This window comes from Danio aesculapii, chromosome 25 (genome assembly GCF_903798145.1).
Source record: "Danio aesculapii chromosome 25, fDanAes4.1, whole genome shotgun sequence".
Taxonomy (NCBI): Eukaryota; Metazoa; Chordata; class Actinopteri; order Cypriniformes; family Danionidae; genus Danio; species Danio aesculapii.
The window spans coordinates 8463299-8486195 of NC_079459.1; the positions used below are offsets into that span (position 1 = coordinate 8463299).

Genomic DNA, 22897 nt, shown 5'->3' on the forward strand with positions numbered 1-22897 from the left:
ATATTTCAGCATCTTCAGCCAGTACAAGATCTACAACTCAAACAGCAGAACCTACAAGTAAGTAATGTATACTGTATGTACAGTTGTCGGAATAAATGTTAAACGACGTTTTAGTGTTTGGGTGTAAATGTAAATTATAATAATCGTCACATAATTATCAATCACCTTCTAAATAGCAAACATTAGTGTCTGTAATATTTAAAAAAATCCATTATGTTTAAAGTTCTGTTTAATGTTTGTATTATAAATATGTATAAGAAAGTTTCATTGCAATACATAACCTGTATTGTATGTTTTTATAAGCATGTCAGCAAATATTAAGAATAGTTTGTTCATATTTCTTCATTAAAATGTCTCAGCAGCCTCTGCCACAACAAACACTCCTTCAACTGAGACTCAAACATCCACAACTTCTTCAAGTGAGTCTTTTTATTCATGGACTATTGTGTGAACATTTTAGCTAAATGAACTCGCTGGTTTGCCATTGTGCTTGTCATGTAACTGTGACAATACTAGATTTGTCACTTTATGATTTCTTAATACATCTAAATATTTCAGCACCACCTGACAGTACAAGACCTTCTGCAACTGAGTCTCAAACAGCAGAACCTACAAGTAAGAAATATATGTCCAGTTGTCTGAACACAGTTTCGGGAAAGTTGTAGCATTTTGCTGTGAATGTTAAAGTTTCTAAAAGGGAATTTCAGGATCTCCGAGTTATGTCAATGTCATTATGGGGAATCGCCGGATGACCCTTTAAATGTCCCTAGGCCCTTGATTACCAGAATATTTTGAATTTACAGGGAGTCGTAAGGCAGTATGTTTGGAAAGCGTGCCAGTCTTAAAGAGGAAGGATGCTGCAGAGGCCACTATCTACCCAAATGAGAAGACCCTGTGACAATAAACAAATATAGATAGCCCTGATCGTGATGCATTACATATAATTAAGATGGTTAGCTGGAAGGGAAGACACGGGTCTGTCTGAGGAGGGGAAACTTACCTTGGCTGACTGACGCAAATGGGATCACTGAGCTGGGATCACGCATAGCTGGCACAGATCCCCAAAATATGGGTTAATCAAACGAGCATACCAGACATTGTAATGGTCCAAGCACTCGACTACTCAACCAAGTCAAGTGTTGGGGGCCTCGGAGGAACTCTCTAGGATTTGCCAGATGAGGAACTTACTAGAAGAGTGGAGATAAGGCACTTGCATCTCCATCTCCAGCATTTTTGACACCGCTTTCTGCAGAATCGCTTGAATTACAGAGAGATCGCAAAATGGCATGAGAGGTGGTTGGGATGGATCTGTAAAGAGATGAATGTGATGGATAGCGAAGCGAGCCATAGCTATCATGCCAAGTCCATGGCCCTGGGCCATGGCCCCAGAAGGCAGTGGACCCAGGTCAGCTCAGAGCATAATAACTCATTTTTTTTGATACCATGAGGGATGTCAGTGGACCAGAGTCATCAGATGAGAGTGTGGCCATCCCAGAGGATGAACCAGCACAATCATCCAAAGCCTGAATGGGGTGTACTTTTGAGAAGTGGCAGGTCCACGGGAAATTAACTGGCAGATAGCCCCTACTGTAAACCCCCAATCCGCATTTTGCAAAGCAGCTGAGGAGTCATCTGCTTTTGGCAGCACAAATCGCGATCTAAGCACACCAACAGACGTGCCCCCTTTAGTGTAGCCTGAGCTGCTCATGAGCGCCGAGTTCAAATGCTGGGCCCTCAGACATGAGACGCAGTGACCATGATCGTTATCCAGTGACAGAAAACAACCGCATCCAGAGACAGCACAGCACAGATGGTACAACATCTTTAAAAAGACGTATTTGTCAACCGTGTTGATCTCTTAGAGAAAGCTGCTCTGTTAGCTGCCAGTTAAGTGCCCAGGGACAGGACAGAAGACATATCTGACATAACTCGGAGTTCCTGATCTGAAGTGGAACTAATGTTTGTATTATAAATCTTTGTAATACCTTGTCTTGCATTACTAATTTTTGTTGTGTATCTATTGTGTGTATTATTGTATATATTGTGTAAAATTGTAATTTTATTTCTTAATCAAAATCTCAATGTCCCAGCAGCCTCTGCCACAACACACTCTGCATCAACTGAGACTCAAACATCCACAACTCCTTCAAGTGAGTCTTTTCATTAATAGAATGCTGTGTGAAGATTTCAGTTAGTCACACGACAAGCTCAATAGGATTGCAGGAAGATTTCTGTCATAATATCTTATTTTTATCACATAATTATTGTGTGCATGTACAATATATTACAATATTTAAATTTTAAAATAAGCCAAATTTGCCATTATTTGTTTATTTATTATTCTTTTGATTGGTAAATCAGACTATTGTAGACAAAACAACTTCATTATCAGGTTGTTCTTGTGTTGTTGTTTTTATATGACAACACGAATAAGTGAAGACTTACCCAATTGCTTTAATTTAGTGCACTGAATAACATACAAATGAGAAACCAATATGCTTTTTAAATAATGTATGTCAGTTGTTCAGTTTGGTCCCTTACACACTTTTTGTGTAAATGCCTTATTGACTACCTGTGGTTATGAGTCAAGTGCTGAAAAAATATGTCTCTGATCAATCAATCAATCAATCAATCAATCAATCAATCAATCAATCAATCAATCAATCAATCAATCAATCAATCAATCAATCAATCAATCAATCAATCAATCAATCAATCAATCAATCAATCAATCAATCATCAATCAATCAATCAATCAATCAATCGTCATGCAATTAAGAGTCAAATTCATGTATTGCTATATTAATTGTTTTAACAGTCAACAATTTCATTGCATTCACAGCTGTATATTGTATAAAACTGTATACGCCATATAACATTAACTTTTTTTCTGTACATAATGTCATGGTACCCTTTGCTAAAGTATGTTTCTTAAATCTTTTAAATCTAAATATTTCAGCATCTCCTGCCAGTACAAGCTCTTCTAAAACTGAGACTCAAACAGCACCTATAGGTAAGTGATATATATATGTACAGTTGTACAGTGTGTAGTACTTTCCATTTTTTTAATGCATCAATATTTCAGCACTGCCTTCTAGTACAAGCTCTTCTACAACTGAGACTCAAACAGCAGAACCTACAAGTAAGTAATATTATATACAGTTGCCCAAACACTATTGTGCTTAATGTCTATTATACTAATCAGTAGTTTGGGTGTTTCAAATCACCTGCTGAGCATCAAGTATCAGTTTCTGCAATAATAGAAAAAATATATATTGAAAGCAATTCTATCTAATGAAATCTATTAAATAAAATCTGTATAATAACTTTTCTTGCAGTGCCGAATTTCATTGTATGTAAACTTGTTTCTGTAAACATGTGAACACACATACACATACCTAATTGTCATTTATTTTTATTTCTATTTTTTCATCAAAATGTCCCAGCAGCCTCTGCTACAACAAACTCTCCATCAACTGTGTCTTCAACCTTAGCTTCTTCAAGTGAGTTTTTTTAAAATTGATGGACTATTGTGTGAACATCTTTATGGGTAAATGATAATAATAGGGCCAATTTAACTAGAGGTGGTGAAATTCTACGGTGTCTGGTATTACAGTTGTGTAAACGTTCTCCTCAGATTTAACATTATGAATCATTTTAATAGTGCATAAATTTATTTTCAAAAATATTTCAGCATCTTCAGCCAGAACAAGTTCTTCAACAACTGAGACTCAAACATCTGAACCTACAAGTAAGTAATATATTACTACAGGTGTCTTCGGCTGTTAATGTAAATAAAAATTATAAGGCAAAGCAATGTGAGATTATTTAGATAGTACATTTCAAACACATTGGTAATTCAATGTGAATTACATAAACAAGAATAAAAGAAACAAGAAGTTAAAAAGGATTCAAATAATCATTATGTAAGGTATTGCAAATCACCTTCTAAATAGCAAATAAAAGTGTATTTAAAAGTGCAGTAGGTGATCTGCCAGAATGCTAGCATTAGTATAATAGCTTATAATAATTTTACGACCCTCCCCTGCCATCCAAAGCCACGCCTCCTTAAGTCATGAACTCGCGAACATGCACTGATTAGATATAACACTAGATCATGTCATTCACCAGTTAGAAAACTCTATGGAGACACACACTTTATCAAGCGTAGTTGTTGACAGGCCAGCGAGTGCAGGATTATATTTCACCAAAACTGTGTCACATGCTGTCACTGTTCAAAAATGTGTCAACAAATGTGTGAATATAAATCAAACTTCACCTCATTAAAGCTGGTCAGGCAGAAGACCACATTTACTTATGTTTTGTTATTGAACTAAATAAAAATTAGATCAGAAAAAAGCAGTGCTAAAAACAGAAATATCTTGTCATCTTTTACATCACACTTATGTTTACGTTACCAAGACAACGAGTGACTTTTCATTTTCAATTGTGCTCGCTGATCCACGTACATCGCTTGTTTTCATCTCCTTTTTCACTTGAACAACTAAACGAAAGCTTATGTCTATTTACCAGACAATATAATCGATGTAAAAGGTACTCCGTGAACTTGAAAATAGCCAATTTTTTGGCGGATGTTTTAAGTGGCTGAACAACACCAGTCTACATAATCTTTGCATGGCTAAAATAGTTTTAAAAACATACCTGTCTAAAAGAAATACTTCAGCCATGGTGTCATCCTTCAAATCGTTGTTTTGAACTGCATAACATCATTGCCCTCCAACGTGCAAAAGTAATTCCGATATTGATTCAGGTTTAGAAAAGTTTTGATTCTGCATTTTTGGCAGAAGCCCTTTCTGAAACAATCTTTCTTTTCATGCATGCAAGGCCATGTTGGTCTTCCAGAAAGAAGTTCAGGTTGATGCAGAGTTTGCAGGATGATGTCGCTCGCTCTCTGTCAGCGGTAGATGCGTGCTTCACGTGTACGCGGCAGTGGCATCTGTCTGCTCAAAGAGGCTGTGCAGAAATTCAAATTTAAATTTGTTGACACAGTTTGAAATTCCTGTCGTAATGGAGTTATTTGTCAGTCTGACAATTTTTAATTGGATGAACATTTTTAGTTATATGCTTTATCGAGAATATAAAAATATATATAAATACATTTAGATAATTTACTTTAATCATTACTACTGGAATGTGAAGAGACTTTCAACCAGCACAACAAAAAATGTTTTTGAAGACAATTGCCTACTGCACCTTTAATACTAAGAACAATCCATTATGTTTAAAGTTAAAGTCTAATGTTTGTATTATAAATGTGTAAGAAAGTTTCTTTGCAATGCATAACCTTACTGTATTTATTGTATGTTTTTGTAAGCATGTGAGCAAATATTTAGAAAATTGAGTTTCTATTTCTTCTTCAAAATGTCTCAGCAGCCTCTGCCACAACAAACACTCCTTCAACTGAAACTTCCACAACTACTTCAAGTGAGTATTTTATTTGTGGACTATAGTGTGAACATTTTAGCTAATATATATATATATATATATATATATATATATATATATATATATATATATATATATATATATATTATATATATATTTTACTTTATCACTTCATGATTAATCTCAAATCTTCTTTTCCTTAATGCATCTTAATATTTCAGTACCACCTGCCAGTACAAGCTCTTCTACAACTGAATTTCAAACAACAGCAGCTACAAGTAAGCAACATATATTCAGTTGTTTAAGTGTTATTTCAGGTTATCTTTACCATTTTAGAGTACAAATACAACAAGTATCAGGCCTATGAAATGCCATGATATTGCAACCCACACCATCACTGATCCACCCCATGCTTCACTCTATGCATGCAACAGTCTGGGTGGTACGCTTCTTTTGGGGCTTCTCCACACCGTAACTCTCCTGGATGTGTGAAAGACAGTGAAGGTGGACTTATCATAAAACAATACATCTTTCACATTGTCCACAGCTCAAGATTTTCACTGCTGGCACCATTGAAACCAATGTTTGTCATTGGCATAATTGTCCAAAGGTTTGGCTAGAGTAGCAATATATATGTCCAGTTGTCTAAACACTATTTCAGGAATGTTTTACCATTTTGCTGTGAATATAAAAGATAATTGTAATTACTTCAGGTATTTCTAATCAATTCCTGTGTATACTGTTTGTATAATTTCTGTTGTTTTGGTTACTGTTGTAACCCTCGTTCCAAGGAGGGAAAACTGAGTAATGTTGGAAAGACATTATGGGGAATCGTCAGATGACCAATCACTCTGAAATGTAAGAAAAAGGGCCAATGAATGCCTATGAATTAGCAGGTTAAGCTCATCACAGGTATGGCTGCTTATAATGAAGGAGAGTAAGCCAGGCTTTAAGCCAGGTCAAGTATGGCTAGCATTCAGCTGGTGATTCAGCCACTGTGGCAGTGAGACATAATGTCTCAGTTCCCTCCTTCAGGGAACAAAGATTACAACAGTAGCTCAGGGAACGACAGCTGATACATTTGGTACCGCTGCTGGATAGCTGGAGGACCAACGTTGTGCTGCAAACTAGTTGCAGATGGGATCCCTAGCTCTCCACCAGTGAAGGAACAGTCCCCCCTTCTATAAATGGCCTGTCTCAGGGATGTTTTGCCGTTTATTTTGTTGTGCACTAAGGTGGGAGCATCAACTTCCTGTACTCGGGGTACTCAAAGGTGAATACTTTAAGTGAGAAGCAACTGATGTGGGGACCACCGACCGCTGAGCGGTCTTCTGAGACTGCCAGTAGAGAATGCTCTATTTGCCTTTTCACAAATGAAAACTGCTGTGCAAAGTCCCCAATATTGTCACTGAACAGGCCAGCCTGTGATATGGGGGTGTCAAGAATGAGAAGCTTGTCTATTTCTCACATATCAACCAGAGTAAGTCAATGGTGGCCATCCTAGGACATGAGCGGCATGCTTAGAGAGCATAGTCAGTTGCTTTGCAGAGGTCACACATGACACTTGGTAAGTGGCCATACTCATGCAGCTCAACCAGGTTGTGGTATATGACCATGGCATGCAGGGTCAGGGCTTCAGCAGTGTAGGCTCTAGCCATGAGGAATGCAGAGAAGCTACATGCTTTGGACAGGGAGCTTCAGCTTACACGAATTGTCTGCTATCTGTGGACAAGGTTGCCCATAATTGTGATCTCTGGAGGATGGCGTCAAACCCCAGACTGCCCTGCCATCGAGAAAGGTGAGGGCGAAAGAGCATAAAGACCAGGCTAAAAAGTACCCTCCATGCCTGTACAAGCTCTCAATGCACCTCTGGGTGGAAGGGGATGTGGGCCCGTGAGGGATTTACTCCACTTTTCTTTGCCCCACGAAGCAATCATCTAATAGGTCTGGCTGCTGAGCTAGAGGCTCACCCACAACCTAACCACAGAAGCAACCTGGGAAAGTATAGCTATCATGTCCGATTGATGGCCCTAAGCCACGGCCCTGGAAGGCAGTGGACCCAGGTCTGCTCAGACCATGATAACTCTCCCTCTGATGCCATGATGGATGTCAGTGGACCAGAGTCATCAGATGAGAATGCGGCCGTATGAACCGGCACAATCATCTAAAGCCTGAATGGCGTGTACTTTTAAGGAGTGGGAGGTCTCGGGCAGATAGCCCCCACTGCAATCCTCCAATCTCCCAAATCTGTTTACTGCATTGCGAAAAGCAGCTGAAGATTTTGCCATTTTTTTTCCAGCGCAAACTACAATCTAAGCACACCAACCAATATTCCCCCTCAGATTAAGCATGAGCTGCTCACGAGCACTGAGTCCACATGCTGGACCCTCAGACATGAGATGCAGTGACCATGATCATTATCCAGTGACAGGAAACCATTGCATCCAAAAACAGCACAGATGGTATGTCTTTAAAAAGACTTGTTTGCCAACGGTGCTGATCTCTTAGAGAAAGCTGCTCTTAGCTGCCAGTGAAGTGCTCAGGGACAGGTGAGAGGACATAACTGACATAGCTTGCATTACTAATTTTGTTGTATAAATTGTGTATATGTGCAAAATTTTTATTTTTTCACTTCATCGAAATGTTTCAGCAGCCTCTGCCACAACATCTAACTCCAACACTTTATCAACTGAACCTCAAACATTCACAACTCTTTCAAGTGAGTATTTTTTTATTCATAGGCTATTGTGTTAACATATATTTCTTAAGTACATAATGTCATGGTACCCTTTGCTAAATTATGTTTCTTACATTTTTTTAATCTAAACATTTCAGCATCTCTTGCCAGTACAAGCTCTTCTACAACTGAGACTCAAACAGCAGCACCTATAGGTAAGTAATGTATAATGTTTTGGGGAAAAACAGTGCTTGGTCAAATTCACCTTTGTTTTTTCTTTTTTGTCAAATGAGCAGCCTTTTCATTTGAAGAATGTACAGTATTTATAAAGTTTATAGTTGAAGTCATTGCATTCTATTATGTCTTGCTGCACAGATTTTATGGAAAGAAAAAAGTCCCTTTAAGCATTCTGTACTACCCAAAATTAACTTTACATTTTTTCAATGCATCGATATTTCAGCATCTCCTGTCAGTACAAACTCTCTACAACTGAGACTCAAACAGCAGAATCTACAAGTAGGTGTTATTTATATACAGTTGCCTGAACCATTGTGGTTAATGTCTTTTATAATAATCAGTAGTTTGGGTGTTTCAAACCACCTGCTGAGCATTACGCATCGGTTTCTGCAATGATAGAAAAAAAGCGTTGAAAGCAATTCTATCTAATGTTTATATTAAAATGTGTACATATTTATATAACTTTTCGTGCAGTGCAGAATTTCATTGTATGCAAACTTGTTTCTGTAAACGTGATCACATACGGAAATCAAATCTAATTGTCAATTCTTTTTTTTTTTTATCTCTATTTTTTTTATCAAAATGTCCCAGCAGCCTCTGCCACAACAAACTCTCCATTAACGGTGTCTTCAACATCAGCTCCTTCCAGTGAGTTTTTTTTAATTGATGGACTATTGTGTAAACATCTTTATGGGGAAATAATAATTGTAGGGCCAACTTAATTAAGGTGTTGGAATTCTAGTTATTATTTTTTTTAATGGTGTATAAAGTTATTTTCAAAAATATTTCAGCATCACCTGCTAGTACAAGCTCTTCTACAACTGAGACTCAAACATCTGAACCTACAAGTAAGTAACATATATGTACAGGTGTCTTTGGTAGTTAATGTTAATTTAATAATCTTTAGGTATTCCAAATCCTAAACATGAAACAAGTCTTTAATAATAAGAAAAATCCATTATGTTTTAAGTTTTAATGTTTGTATTATAAATATGTATAAGAACGTTTCTTTGCAATCCATAACCTTACTGTATTTATTGTATGTTTATGTAAGCATGCCATCAAATATTAATAAAATTGTGTTTATATTTCTTCATCAAAATGTCTCAGCAGCCTCTGCCATGACAAATACTCCTTCAACTGAGACTCAAACAACCACAACTCTTTCAAGTGAGTATTTTCAGTAATAGGAAGGATTTCTGTAAATGTACAGTATATTAAAATATCTAAATCAAATATCTATATCAGTAAAATAAGCCAAATTGGCAATTATTTGTTTATTTATCATTCTTTTGTCTAGTGAATCAGACTACTGCATATAAAACAACTTTATTATCAGGTTGTTCTTGTGTTTTTTATATATGACAACACAAATAAGTGAATAAGTACCTCCTTTATTCCTTTATTTTTGTGCAAATGCATAACATACAGAAGAGAGCGACTAATATGAAAGAGACTTAAATACTGTCAATCTGTATGTCATAGTTTGTAAATGAGTTTATGACTACCTGTATTCAAGTGCTGAAAAATGCAGAAAAATGTATGTCTCTGATCAATCAATCAATCAATCAATCATGCAATTATCAGTCAATTTCATATATTGCCATATTAAGTTCTATTAGTCAAGCTGTATATTTAAAAGTTTAAAGTTATAAAGTCATATTCCATTAACAGTACGCAATGTCATGGTACTTTTTGGTAAATTGTTTCTATTTTTTTATCTAAATGTTTCAGCATCTCCTGCCAGCTCTTCTACAACTCAGTCTCAAACAGCAGCACTTATAAGTAAGTAACATTTACCGTTATCTGAACACTTTGTACGGAAACCTTTTCAGTTTGACTATTTTACATTTATCAAAGCCCAAGTATTTTGTGCTAATGATGTATTGTAACATACAGTGCATCTGGAAAGTATTTATAGCGCTTCACTTTTTCCAAACTTTTTTGTAACAGCCTTATTCCAAAATGGATTAAATTCATTATTTTCTCAAAATTCTACACACAATACCCCATAATGACAACATGAATTATTTTTTTTAAATTGTTGCAAAAAAAAAAACTAAAAAAAAAAAAAAAAAAAAATCACATGTACATCAGTATTCACAGCCTTTGTTGTAAAGCTCTAAATTAAGCTCAGGTACATTCTGTTTCCAATGATCATTCTTGAGATGTTTCAGCAGCTTAATTGGAGTTCACCTGTGGTAAATTCAGTTGATTGGACATGATTTGAAAAGGCATACACCTGTCTATATAAGGTTGCAGGGGTGACAGTGCATGTCAAAGCACAAACCAAGCATGAAGACAAAGAAATTGTCTGTAAACCTCCGGGGCAGGATTGTCTTGAGGCACAAGGCTGGGGAAGGCTCTGAAAGTTCCAATGAGCACAGTGGCCTCCATCATCCGTAAGTGGAAGATGTTTGGAACCACCAGGATTCTTTCTAGAGCTGGCCGACCATCTAAGCTGAGTGATCGGGGAAGAAGGGCCTTAGTCAGGGAGGGGATCAATAACCCGATGGTCACTCTGTTTGAGCTTCAGCGTTCTTCTGTGGAAAAAAGAGAACCTTACAGAAGGACAACCATCTGTGCAATCCAGCAATCAGGGCTGTATGGTATAGTGGCCAGACGGAAGCCACTCCTGGAATTTGCCAAAAGGCATCTGAAGGACTTTCAGACCATAAGAAACTAAATTCTCTGGTCTGATGAGAGTAAAATTGATCACTTTGGAGTGAATGCCAGGCGTTACGTTTGGAGAAAACCAGGCACCGCTCATCCAGGCTGGTGGTGGTGGCAGCATCATGCTGTGGGGATTTTTAAGCAGCAGGAACTGGAAGATTAGTCAGTATAGAGGGGAAAATGAATGCAGCAATATACAGAGAGATCCTAAATGAAAATCTGCTTTTGAGTGCTCTTGACCTCAAACTGGGGCGATGGTTCATCTTCCAGCGAGACAATGACCCAAAGCAAACTGCCAAAATATCAATGGAGTGGCTTCACAACAACTCGGTGAATGTCTGAGTGGCCCAGCCAGAGCCCAGACCTAAATCTCTTGTACATCTCTGGAGAGATCTGAAAATGGCTGTACACCATCGCTTCCCATCCATCCTGATAAAGTATGAGAGGTACTGTACTGAGACAACTGAGACAGGTATGCCAAGTTTGTGGCATCATATTCAAAAAGACTTGAGGCTGTAATTGCTGCCAAATGTGCATCAACAAAGTATTGAGCAAAGGTGAGTGAATACTTATGTACATGTGATTTTCAGGTTTTTTATTTTTAATAAATGTGCAACAATTAAAAAAATATTTTTTTACATTGTCATTATGGGGTATTGTGTGTAGAATTTTGAGGAAAGAAATTAATTTAATTCATTTTGAAATAAGGCCGTAACATAAAAAAATTGTGGAAAAAGTGAAGCTATATGAATACTTTCCAGATGTACTGACTGTACATTTGATTCACTAAAGCAAGTTACACAAACTAACATTATCAAAAAAGTTGACCCCTCTGATCGTCAATGTATAATTCGCACACTGATTGTGGCCCAAAAATGTGTGGTAATATATTACAATATCTATTTTTTTATTTGCTATAAAAAAGGTCAGCCAAATTTACCTTTATTTTTAATGCATGTAAATATTTCAGCATCTCCTGCCAATACAGGCACTTCCACAACTGAGTCTCAAATAGCAGAATTGACACGTATGTAAACTGTTCAAGGTTTAAACTGTATCATCAATTCCCAATTTATTTGTACACAAAAATTTTATTGTAAGCATTTACTATATTACGTAAATTGTGTTTCTGTTTCTACCTTTAATATTTCAGCATCCCCTGCCAATTCAAGTACTTCTCAAACAGCAGGACCTACAAGTAAGCAATGCTGTATTGTATGTAGTTGCTTAAACACTTTGTTAGAAACTATTTTACTGCTGTTGTTTATTGTAATAATCAATACTACATGTATTTCAAATCACCTCATATCATGCGTCAGCTCCTGCAGTAATATTAACAGTGTGTACTGTTTACAGTTCTTAAGTGATGTTTGTTAGAAATGAGTTTGTTGATATTTTTTGCAGTTGCATATTTCATTGTATGATAAAAATGTTTCTGTAAGAATGTGAACAAATATTAATAAAAGTGTCATTCTGTGTCTTCATTGATCAAAAATTCCCAACAGCCACAACAAACTATCCGTCATCTCAAACACCAACTTCTTCAAGTGAGCTTTTTTTACACAACTTAATTTATAATTAACTAGAGGTGTGGAAAGTGTTTGTCACAATAGAGTCACAATGTCAGATTTTCCAGAACCAAAACTTCATTCCGTACATGTGAATAAACATCTACCCTTTACAGCTCTTGCAGTTATCACATTCGCAGCACTTTGTTTTATTGTTTTAATAAATCGAAATATTTCAGCCAGTACAAGCTCTTCCACAACTGAATCTGAAACAGCAGCACCTACAAGTAAATGATGTATATGCAGAGTTCCTAAACATAATTATTATGGTTCTGCTATTTTACTGTTGATGTATATTGTAATAATCATTGCCAATATTAAGGGCGTTTTGATTCTGTTTCTTCATTCATCAAAATTTCCCAGCAGCCATTGCAACTACTCACTCTCCATCAACTGTGTCTTCAACATCAGCTCCATCAAGTGAGTTTTTTTATTCATGGACTATTGCATGAACAATTTAAATGGGAAATGGCAGTTAGAAGTTGCAGCATAGTTAAAGCTGTTGGAATCCTACTGTGTTTATATTAGGACAGTAATGTTATCATATTTTTGTTAGGGTTCTACTTTTTTGCTTTTAGAACAAGACCAAGTAGAACATTATAAACAAATATATTCTTAAATGTCATCGATAACCGTATATTGTGACACATCTAAATAAACTTAGTGACATTTCAGGTTTTAAAGGTCACACTTATCACTGTTGTCACACTGTAAAATATATATGATCGATTAGTCATGAAACATACGTTTTAGTTCATTGTCACTTATTAAACTAAGTTATACACGTTTGGCTTAATTTTAGAAGTTACGCAAGATGTTTTAAGTCAGTTTAATTTAAGTTCAAATGACTCAGGTTCATTTGATTCAGCTTAAAAATGTAAGCCAACAAGTATTTTTTACAGTGCAGTATATCTCAACATTCCTTACTGTACAGAATCTCTTCATCGCCCTCTTCCTCGTTCTGCTCTAAATAGTGTGACCATCAGTATATTGTAGACACTGCATAGACTACTTTGGAGGATAATTCCAAACATGTTCCTGTGCTCAGGCCCAGAGACAGACAGTATATCAGTACTAGGTGGCGCTGTGGCCACATACACTATACAGTTTTAAGAGGTGATAGCCGCATTTGAACTTAGAACATTTATTGGCCGGTATGGGCCCTATGAGAACATTTGATGGTATGGTGGGGTGGTTTTTTTTTTGGAGGGGGCGTAATGGCATATGTCTAAGCCCACACGGAATCTGCACATGCAAATTTCCGCAGATTTTTAGCCCATCATTAATTCTGTTTATTGACTTGAGTAAATGTGTGTAAATATATTTATTCAGTTTTGAAATTACAGTAATATTATTGACTAGTATGAAAATGTCCATTTGATTTATGTACAATGCAGTTTGTAGGGTAATATTTTCTGTCTTTTAGTGCATATATTATATGAGAGACTTGCTTTGTTTAAAGCAATAAAGTGAATCTAATTGGATTTGCATTTTAAACATTAGATAAATTTTTAAAGATTTTATTTTATTTCACATATTAAGGTTTTAGTTATGATACTTCAAAATAATTCTGCAGAAATCTGCAGATTTTTGCCATAATTCTCAGCAGAAATAGCAACAAATATCTGCAGATTCCGTCTGGCCCTACATATGTCATGAAAGAATTTGAAGACCGGGGAGTGGGGAAGGGACGGCTGTCATGGACACAAGTGGTAATAGTAACTCTGGGGGCCCCAAAATGGCGTGTGCCATTAGAATCATCCTTGTCCGGGTTGGAGGTATGGGGGGGGGGGTGGTTGGGTCGTGTTCTTACAGTATGTCATGGATGGAAGTGAAGACCGGGGAGGGGGGAGGGATGGCTGTTGTAGACGAAAGTGGTTATTAGTAACTTTGGAGGCCGCAAAATGGCATGGGCCCTTAGAATCGTTTTCGTCCTGGTTGGTGGTATGATGGGATGGGGGGGTGAGGTGGCTTATGTTGTGGATGAAAGTGGTCTACAACAGCCACCCCTCCCACGGTCTTCAAAGTGGTTTGGCCCTCTTATAGTAACTCTGGGCACCCCAATACGCTGTGGGCCTTTAGAATCATCCTCATCCGAGTTGGTGTTATGGTGGGGTGGGGGATGGGGTGTTTAGGCAGGTGTCAGTCGGTAAGGGGGGAGGGGTGGCTGTCATAGAAGAAAGTGGTTAGGCGCCCTAATAGTGACTCTGGGGGGCCCAAAATGGCATGGGCCCTTAGAATCGTCTCTAGGGGCACTCATGGTTCTGTGTGTTAAAAACAATAATGACTCCTGAGTGTCAAGCATCTACACCGTCAAATTATGAACAATGTTTATCATTTAAATTCTTTTTTTATATTATTGTTTTGTAATCAGATTTCTTGCAATTTAGAATTTCACTGTGTACAAATATGGTTTTAAGCATTTACTATAATACTTAAATGATGTCTGTTTCTACCTCTAAATGTTTCAGTGTCCTCTGCCAGTGCAAGCACTTCTGAGTCTCAAACATCAGGACCTACAAGTAAGCAATGCTGTATTGTATGTAGTTGGTAAACATTTTGTTAGAAACATTTGAACATTTTGCTGTTGTTGTATATTGTAATAATCAGTACTACATGCATTTCAAATAACCTTCTGTCATGTGTTCGGTAATATTAACAGTGTGTACCGTTTACAACTCTTATGTGATGTTTGTTAGAAATTTGTGTAATAACATTTATTGCAATTCAGAATTTCATTGTATGACAAAAATGTTACTGTATGAATGTCGACAAATATTAATAAAAGTGTCTTCTGTCTCTTCATTGATCAAAAATTCCCAACAGCCACAACAAACTATCCTTCATCTCAAACACCAACTTCAAGTGAGCATTTTAATTGGACTATTATGGAAACAAACAAACAAAAATTTAGTAATTAATAAGGTGTCACAATGTTTGTCACAATTCAGTCAAATATCTGGTATTCCACTACACTGATATAATGTTCTCAAAAAGCAAACACTACAATAATGTCACTGTATTCATCGTCATTGTTGCAGAATGTGTGTTTACTCAAGTAGTAGTCATATTCCATGAACATTTCTTTCAGTACAGAATTCCATGGCATAAAACAGAAAACAAACAAACAAGAAACTAAAAAATAACCATTTCTTATTTTACTTATTTTGTTTTTAAATGAACCTAATATTCCAGCACCCCCTGAAAGTACAAACTCTTCTACAGCTGAGTCTCAAACTGCAGCACCCACATGTCAATAATATATATGCAGAGTTTCTAAACATATTTATTATCATTTTACAGTTGATGTATATTGTAGAAATCAGTGCAAATATTATGATAATTGTAATTCTTTTCTTCATTCATCAAAATTTCCAGCAGCCAATGCAACGGCAACCTCTACTTCTACTGCGTCTCCAACATCAACTCCAACAAGTAAGTTTTTTATTCATGGACTATTGTGTGAACATTTAAATTGAAAAATGATAATTATATGTATAGCTAAATTTGAAGTGTTGGATTTATATTATGTTTGTATTATGATTGTCATGATAACATGTATTGTAAGGGTTCTACTCATTTTTAGAGTAAGAAAAAGTAGGACAAACAGAAAAAATTATATCTATTTGTCTTTAAATATCACACAAAAGTAATTGTGACATCCATAAATCAACAACATATTTAATTTTTAGAATATATATATCAGAAAAAACTAATGAAATAAGGAAGTCGTAACAAGTGACTGGTAAGATACATTATCCAGTGGGCTGACTTTTGTTTGGAAATGGCACATCCCTTCTGCCAACCTAGTGGCATAACCACAGCTGTGGAAGCCATATGTCTCATAACCCTCAGAAAAAAATTACAGTGATATCACATTCTTCCTGCTGAGCAATATTGAGCACTGACTTGGCATGTTGGGTGGTAAGATGTGCTGTCACGGTAACCAAGTTTAGCTCCATGTTCTCGATGTTCTGCATAGGGGTGACCCTTCTATTTTTTTGGCTGTCCCAAAGGCCCAACTAGCTAAGGTGCTGAAACACCATGTCCCTGCACATCAAGGTCACCAATCTTGATCCTGGAGGACTGGTGGCCTTGTAGAGTTTAGCTACAACTTGCCTCAACACACCTATTTGGAAGTTTCAAGGAAACCTAATATACCGTTAATATTGTCTAGGATTTGACTAAGGTTGGAGTTAAACTCTGCAGGACACCAGCCACCAGGAACACATTTGGTGAGCCCTGCTGTACATCATCAATTGATCCCAAGACTGTGGTAGAATAGGCCAGTCACTGAAATAATTGAGGATGCAAATGCCCACCTGCCAATGAGGAGATAGCACACTCTCTTTGACCATGGTAAAGAATCATCTGACAGGGACAGCTCAAAATGGAGGACCTGTACTGCTATGAACATCAAATGCAAACCAAAGGAACAGTTTATGTGGCAGCAGGATTGAAAAATGAAAATATGTGTACTTTGGTCAATGGCTGTAAATATATTCTGAGGACAAATGATCAAAGGTATGTGCTTCTGTGTGAGTATTTTGATTGGTATCTTGTGCAAAAAATTAAAAGTGTGGAAATCCAGGATTGATCATAACCCACCACTTGGGTATAAAAAATACAGCTAGTAAAACCTGCATTTCAAATTGGCTAAAGGGCATGGCTCAATTGCATCCTTCATACAGAGGACACCAATCTACTTATACAAGAGATGGGCATCTGTGAAGCCATGGAGGTGCACTACATGCCCCCAGAACTTGGTAGGCCATGTGGAGAACTGAATTGCAGAGCTGAGTCGGATCATCCGAAAAAGCCATTGAGGATGTCAGAGCCCATGCAAGAGGCATAAATGGAATGATTGCTGACATACGCACACCTGTCTTGGGTGGCAGCACATCCTGAAGATAGTTTGAAAGTGCTGTATAGTAATCCAGGTTTCCAAAATCCCACAACAAGGCTAGAACCATGAGAGTAAGGTCCTCTGGTGGAAAACTCCTGGTCATTGGCAAAGTAATTTCTCATGGGTGCGGGCAGAGAAATGGCATGTTTCTCGCTAGTAACCCTTAAGGGTTCACACCCAGAAATATGGAAAACTTTTCTTATTTTGAGAATGTGGGTGCTGCCAGCTGTGAGGCCAGTGGTGGGAAGGTAGTTGGAGAAAAGATAGTTTGTAACTGGCCCTTAACTGAGGAAAGAGCATCCATCCACTGGGTGGCCTGTCTCAGGGATGCTTCATGGTCCATTTGCCAGCCTTAGCAGTGCCCTGGGATAGGGGTATTTGCTTCTTGCAGCAAGCCCAACATAAAATGTACAATGTAGAGTTCTCCTGCTGTGAGGGAGGTGAAAGAGGCCCACATATCTGCCAGGTTCAACATAATAGTGTGATCTGTGGGCTGGGACGTAGCACAGTGCTCATTTAGTAAAGGCACAGCTAAACAGATGTGTTTTCAGTCTTGATTTGAACGTGCCTAATGTTGGAGCACATCTGATCTTTTCTGGAAGCTGATTCCAGCAGCGGGGGGCATAGTAGCTGAAGACGGATTCACTCTTGGAAACTCTTGGAGTTTCTTATTTACTTGATCCTAAAGATCTGAGTGATCATTATGTTTGTATTCAGTAAGCATATCTGTAATGTATTGAGCTCCTAGGCCATTTAGTGATTTATAGACAAGTAATAATACTTTAAAATCTATTCTGAATGTAACTAGGAGCCAGTGTAAAGACCAGAGGACAGGTGTGATGTGCTCTAATGTTCTGGTTCTGGTCAGAATTTGGGAATTTGTTCTGGTTAGTCTTTTAGGAAGGTCAGTGTGGAGTCCATTACAGTAATCCACCCTGTTGGTGATAAAAGCATGAACAAGTTCTCTTCACTGGAAACAAAGCATCTAATTCTTGCAATGTTTTGATTAAAGTATGCTAATTTACTACTGAAACTAAGATCTGACTCCAGAATCACACCAAGATTCTTGACCTTATTTTTTGTTGTTTGACCCCTAGAACAAAGGTACACATTCACCTTGAGAACCTTATCTCTGTTCCTAAATATCATGACTTCAGTTTTCTCTTTGTTTAACTGAAGACTTTTTAACTGGGCTTCAGCTGTGAGTGTCCAGATTACTGTCAACAGTGGCAGAAGTATAGTGGTGCAATAACTTCTGGGAGTTGTAGCTTCTGTTCAGTGACGTGTAGTCCGGGTGAAAGTGTTTTCCAGCGATCTGCAAGGGCTGGATGACTGGTGATCTTGTCAATAATAAGCTTGCATCAGGAGTTTCAAATCACCTCCTGAGTGTACTGTTTGAATATAATGTTTGGGTTATAAATCAGTGTAAAACCATCTTTCATTGCTGAAGTTTATTGCATATATTGTGTTTTTGTAAGCATGTCAACAAATATTAAGAAAATTGTAATTCTTTTTTTAATTAAAATGTCTCACAGCCTCTACCACAACAAACACTCCTTCAACTGAGACTCAAACACCCAAACTCCTTCAAGTGAGTAATTATTATTATCTTATCACAGTGACAAATATGACACTATGATAATTTGAAGAATGTATATGTGCAGTTTAAAATTTAATTCATAATCCATTCTATTTCTTGTAGTACAAATTTTACGGAATGCAAAATATCTCTTTATACCTTTCTGTACTCTATAAAAAAATTATGTTTTCAATACATTTAAATATTTCAGCATCTCCTGCCAGTACTAGCCTTTCTACAACTGAGTCTCAAACAGCAGAACCTACAAGTAAGTAATACATACAGTTTAAATGTCTAGTTGTCTAAATACTATTTCAGGAATGTTTTACCATTTTGCTGTTAATGTAACTGACATTAATCATTACCTAAAGTATTTCAAATTATTTTTGTAAGTATGTCAACAAAATATTAAGAAAATTGTGATTCTATTTCACCAAAATGTCCCAGTAGCCTCTGCTACAACAAACCCTCCATCAACTGTGTCTCCAACTTCAACTCCTTCAAGTGAGTTGTTTTTGTTCATTCATGGGCTATTGTGCGAACATTTCAATTGGGAAATGATAATTATGGTGAAAAGTTTTTGAATATCTATCATTTTGTCTAATAAAAATTCTGTGATTTTGTGCAGTATGGTTTCTCATTTTAATACATTCAAATATTTCAGCTCCCACTACCAGTACTAGTTCTTCTACAACTGAGTCTCAAACTGCAGAACCTACAAGTAAGTAACACTATTATGATTTATTTATATTATTTCAATAATTAGTAGTTTGGGTTTTTTAAATCACCTCCTAGGTAATCAAGCGTTCCAAAACACATCCATAACTCATTAGAGAATGACAACCCTTTTTTCCATTTTTCCATTTTTTAACCCAATTTTCCATTCATTAAAATATTTAGACACAACTTGTGAACCTGCTCTTTAGATCATGCGCTTATATTATTCAAATAGGGTGCTTGGAAAGTTATAGTTATAGGTCCAGCTTAATTAAATTAAATTAAAGGTTTCATGAAACCCTCTCTTTCGGCTCAAGTCTATCTCAGAATTTTTTCAAAAAATGCTTCATGATGGGCGGGGAGCTCTGCGAGCAGAGGGAATAGTGGGCGTGGCCAGCAGAGCAGGGGAAAAAGAGGGGAGCAAACAACGTTTGTCAGTTAGCTCACAAAATGAGACACAAACCCTGAGAAGACCCAAGATTTAATAGTTTACAAAGTTAATATGCAAAGAAACATACCGCAAGTAGTTTAATGCCCTGGTACATATGCTATTCATAATTTCATATATACATAACCACAATTTGTTATATCATTATAAAGATAATCGTGTAAACACTATAAATGAGGAGGACTTCTTCCTCCTCAATCCTCAGGTTGAAATGCAGACACAGTGGATAGCAGTGGCACGTGCAGCAGGTCTCTTTCCTATCTATTCCAATCAATAGCCCTGCTGGTAATCTGGAGGATTTTAAACATAGGCGAACACAGCAGCACAGAAATAGGCAATGTGTCTGAATGGTAACAAACTTAACTGATAAAAGTCTGCCATTCTCCAATTCTTGTACAACTCTCCCGACAAAAAATGCTTGCTGTATCGGCCCTGACAGCATTGCGGGGAAAAACATGCAACAAACACCGTGGATCATGGAAAAAAACACATATGACCCTTCATGTACGGCTAAATACTGCTTGCCATGCATGGATGTTAATATTTTAAATTAATTATTGTTAATCATTTTAAACCCGGAACATGAAATTAGCTGACAAAAGCTCAAAATTATCCAGTTTTCCCCACAATTAAAGCTGAGAGCTGCTAACATTGTCTTAACTTATGCTCAACCCACACAAATCTGTTTAAAAAAAAAAAAAAGTACTCCTGGGTTTTTTGAACCTTTAAAGGAATTCTGCTGGACTATCATGATAATATATTTTTGTAAAAGTTATTTTTTTTATTTTTGAAAATCTATAATTTTTTTCCGTTATTTTTTGGAGTATTGTTCTTAAATATTAATGTATCTAAACATTTCAGCATACAGTATATATGTACAATTGTCTGAACTCTTTACCTTTGTTGTTTACTATTTTAATATTTTACTATATTGTGTATCTAAACATTTCAGCATCTCCTGCCAGTACAAGCTCTTCTACAACTGAGACTCAAACAGCAGAACCTACAAGTAAGTAATATATATGTACAGTTGTCTTTTATGGAATTGTGGTGGAATCTGTAACTTAATTTTTTTCATCAAAATGTCCCAGCAGTCTCTGCCACAACAAACTCTCATCAACTGGGTCTTCAAGATCAGATCCTTCAAGTGAGTTTAATGGAGAGATCCTAATTATACAGACTCCCTAGTTTTTCCTGATTTTTTTTTTTTTTTGTGATTTTTTTTTTGTTTTGCGAATAAATAACTGATTATGTGGTGATAATTCCCAGACATTTACAGACAATTACACGATAAAAAAAAAATAAATAAATAAATAATATATATATATACATACAAATAAATTTTCTTTATTTTGGTCTCTTGTCAAGACAAAATCTAAAAATAGATCTAAAATGATAGGAATTAAGCCAAAGAAAGGTTGTATAACTCTTATTTTTATCCACAATCTTACTTTCTCTCAGATTTCACTCCCCGGAGCATAAATCGAAATATTTTAGCATCTCCTGCCTTTTCAAGCTCTTCTCCAGCTGAGAATCAAACTGCAGAACCTACAAGTATGTAATATACATGTACAGTTGTCTAAACTCTGTACCCTTGCCGTTTTACTATTTTACTACATTGTGTTTATCATAACTCAAATATTTTGTGTTAATGATGATTTGGAATATCTATAGAACTTTTGGGATAGACTATGCTCAGTTAAATTCACCATTGTTTGTTCATTTTATTTTATTTCTTGTCAAAATAATTGGACCTTTCCATACAAAACACTTATAGAGAAGGCTAAAATGCTAAGCATTATAATCTGAGTACAGCAAATAAGACAAGATCTGAAAAATATGAAACTGTATGATAATGATTTTGTGCAATATTCACATTTTATTGTTTAAGTCATATTCTATGTGAACATTTCTTAAGTTTCAATTATATATTTTAGCATCTCCAGCCAGTACAAGCTCTTCTACAACTGAGTTACAAACAGCAGAACCAACAAGTAAGTGATACAGTATACATTTTCATGAACACTGTTTCAGAAAAGTTTTCCCATTCTGCTGTTAATATAAATTATAATATTATTGCAGCAGGTATTTCGAATCACATTCTGAATAAACTGTTTGGAGTTTTATCTAATGTTTATATGATGAATCTGTGTAAAAGATTAAGCATTGCTGAATTTTATTGTATATATTGTGTTTTTGTAAGCATGTCAACAAATGTTTTAAAAAATTGTAACTATTTATTAATCAAATGTCTCATCAGTCTCTGCCACAACAAACACTCCTTCAACTGAGACTCAAACATCCACAACTCCTTCAAGTGAGTAATCATTATTATTTTAGCACAAATATGACAATTTATGATCACGATTTTGTGGAATTTGCACAGCATTTTTATTTCATTTTAATATTTATGCACTTTATAATTGAAGTCATATTCTATTCTAATATTTCTTGTCTGTACAGGTTTTACGGCATGCAAAAATGTCCCTAAATGCGTTTCTGTACCACTCAAAATTAAGCTTCTTTTCAATACATCTAAACATTTCATTTCAGCACCACCTGTCAGTACAAGCTCTTCTACAACTGAGACTCAAACAGCAGAACCTACAAGTAAGTCATATATATATGTACATTTGTCTCTTGTGGAATTGTGGAATCTGTAATTTAATTTTTCTATAAAAATGTC

At 36.3% G+C, this 22897-nt stretch overlaps 1 protein-coding gene and 3 long non-coding RNA genes across 4 annotated transcripts; all 4 read left to right on the top strand.

Annotated features, from left to right (window-relative positions):
- Positions 1 to 2090: 2090 nt before the first annotated feature.
- Positions 2091 to 3142, top strand: LOC130219003 (uncharacterized). Its single transcript, XR_008836014.1, has 3 exons — positions 2091 to 2150; positions 2960 to 3013; positions 3086 to 3142. It is a non-coding gene; the product is annotated as an uncharacterized LOC130219003 (long non-coding RNA).
- Positions 3143 to 3546: 404 nt separating this feature from the next.
- Positions 3547 to 12575, top strand: LOC130218994 (uncharacterized). Its single transcript, XM_056451270.1, has 14 exons — positions 3547 to 3550; positions 3695 to 3751; positions 5395 to 5445; positions 5628 to 5684; positions 8057 to 8125; positions 8242 to 8298; positions 8544 to 8603; positions 8912 to 8968; positions 9112 to 9168; positions 9431 to 9490; positions 10055 to 10105; positions 11964 to 12020; positions 12147 to 12191; positions 12499 to 12575. Exons 1-14 carry the CDS (start codon positions 3547 to 3549, stop codon positions 12573 to 12575), a joined length of 759 nt encoding a protein of 252 aa, XP_056307245.1.
- Positions 12576 to 12930: 355 nt separating this feature from the next.
- On the top strand, positions 12931 to 15426 carry LOC130219004 (uncharacterized). The gene is made up of 3 exons (XR_008836015.1): positions 12931 to 12981; positions 15033 to 15083; positions 15388 to 15426. It is a non-coding gene; the product is annotated as an uncharacterized LOC130219004 (long non-coding RNA).
- Positions 15427 to 19496: 4070 nt separating this feature from the next.
- Positions 19497 to 21220, top strand: LOC130219371 (uncharacterized). Its single transcript, XR_008836055.1, has 3 exons — positions 19497 to 19550; positions 19711 to 19767; positions 21164 to 21220. It is a non-coding gene; the product is annotated as an uncharacterized LOC130219371 (long non-coding RNA).
- Positions 21221 to 22897: the final 1677 nt, after the last annotated feature.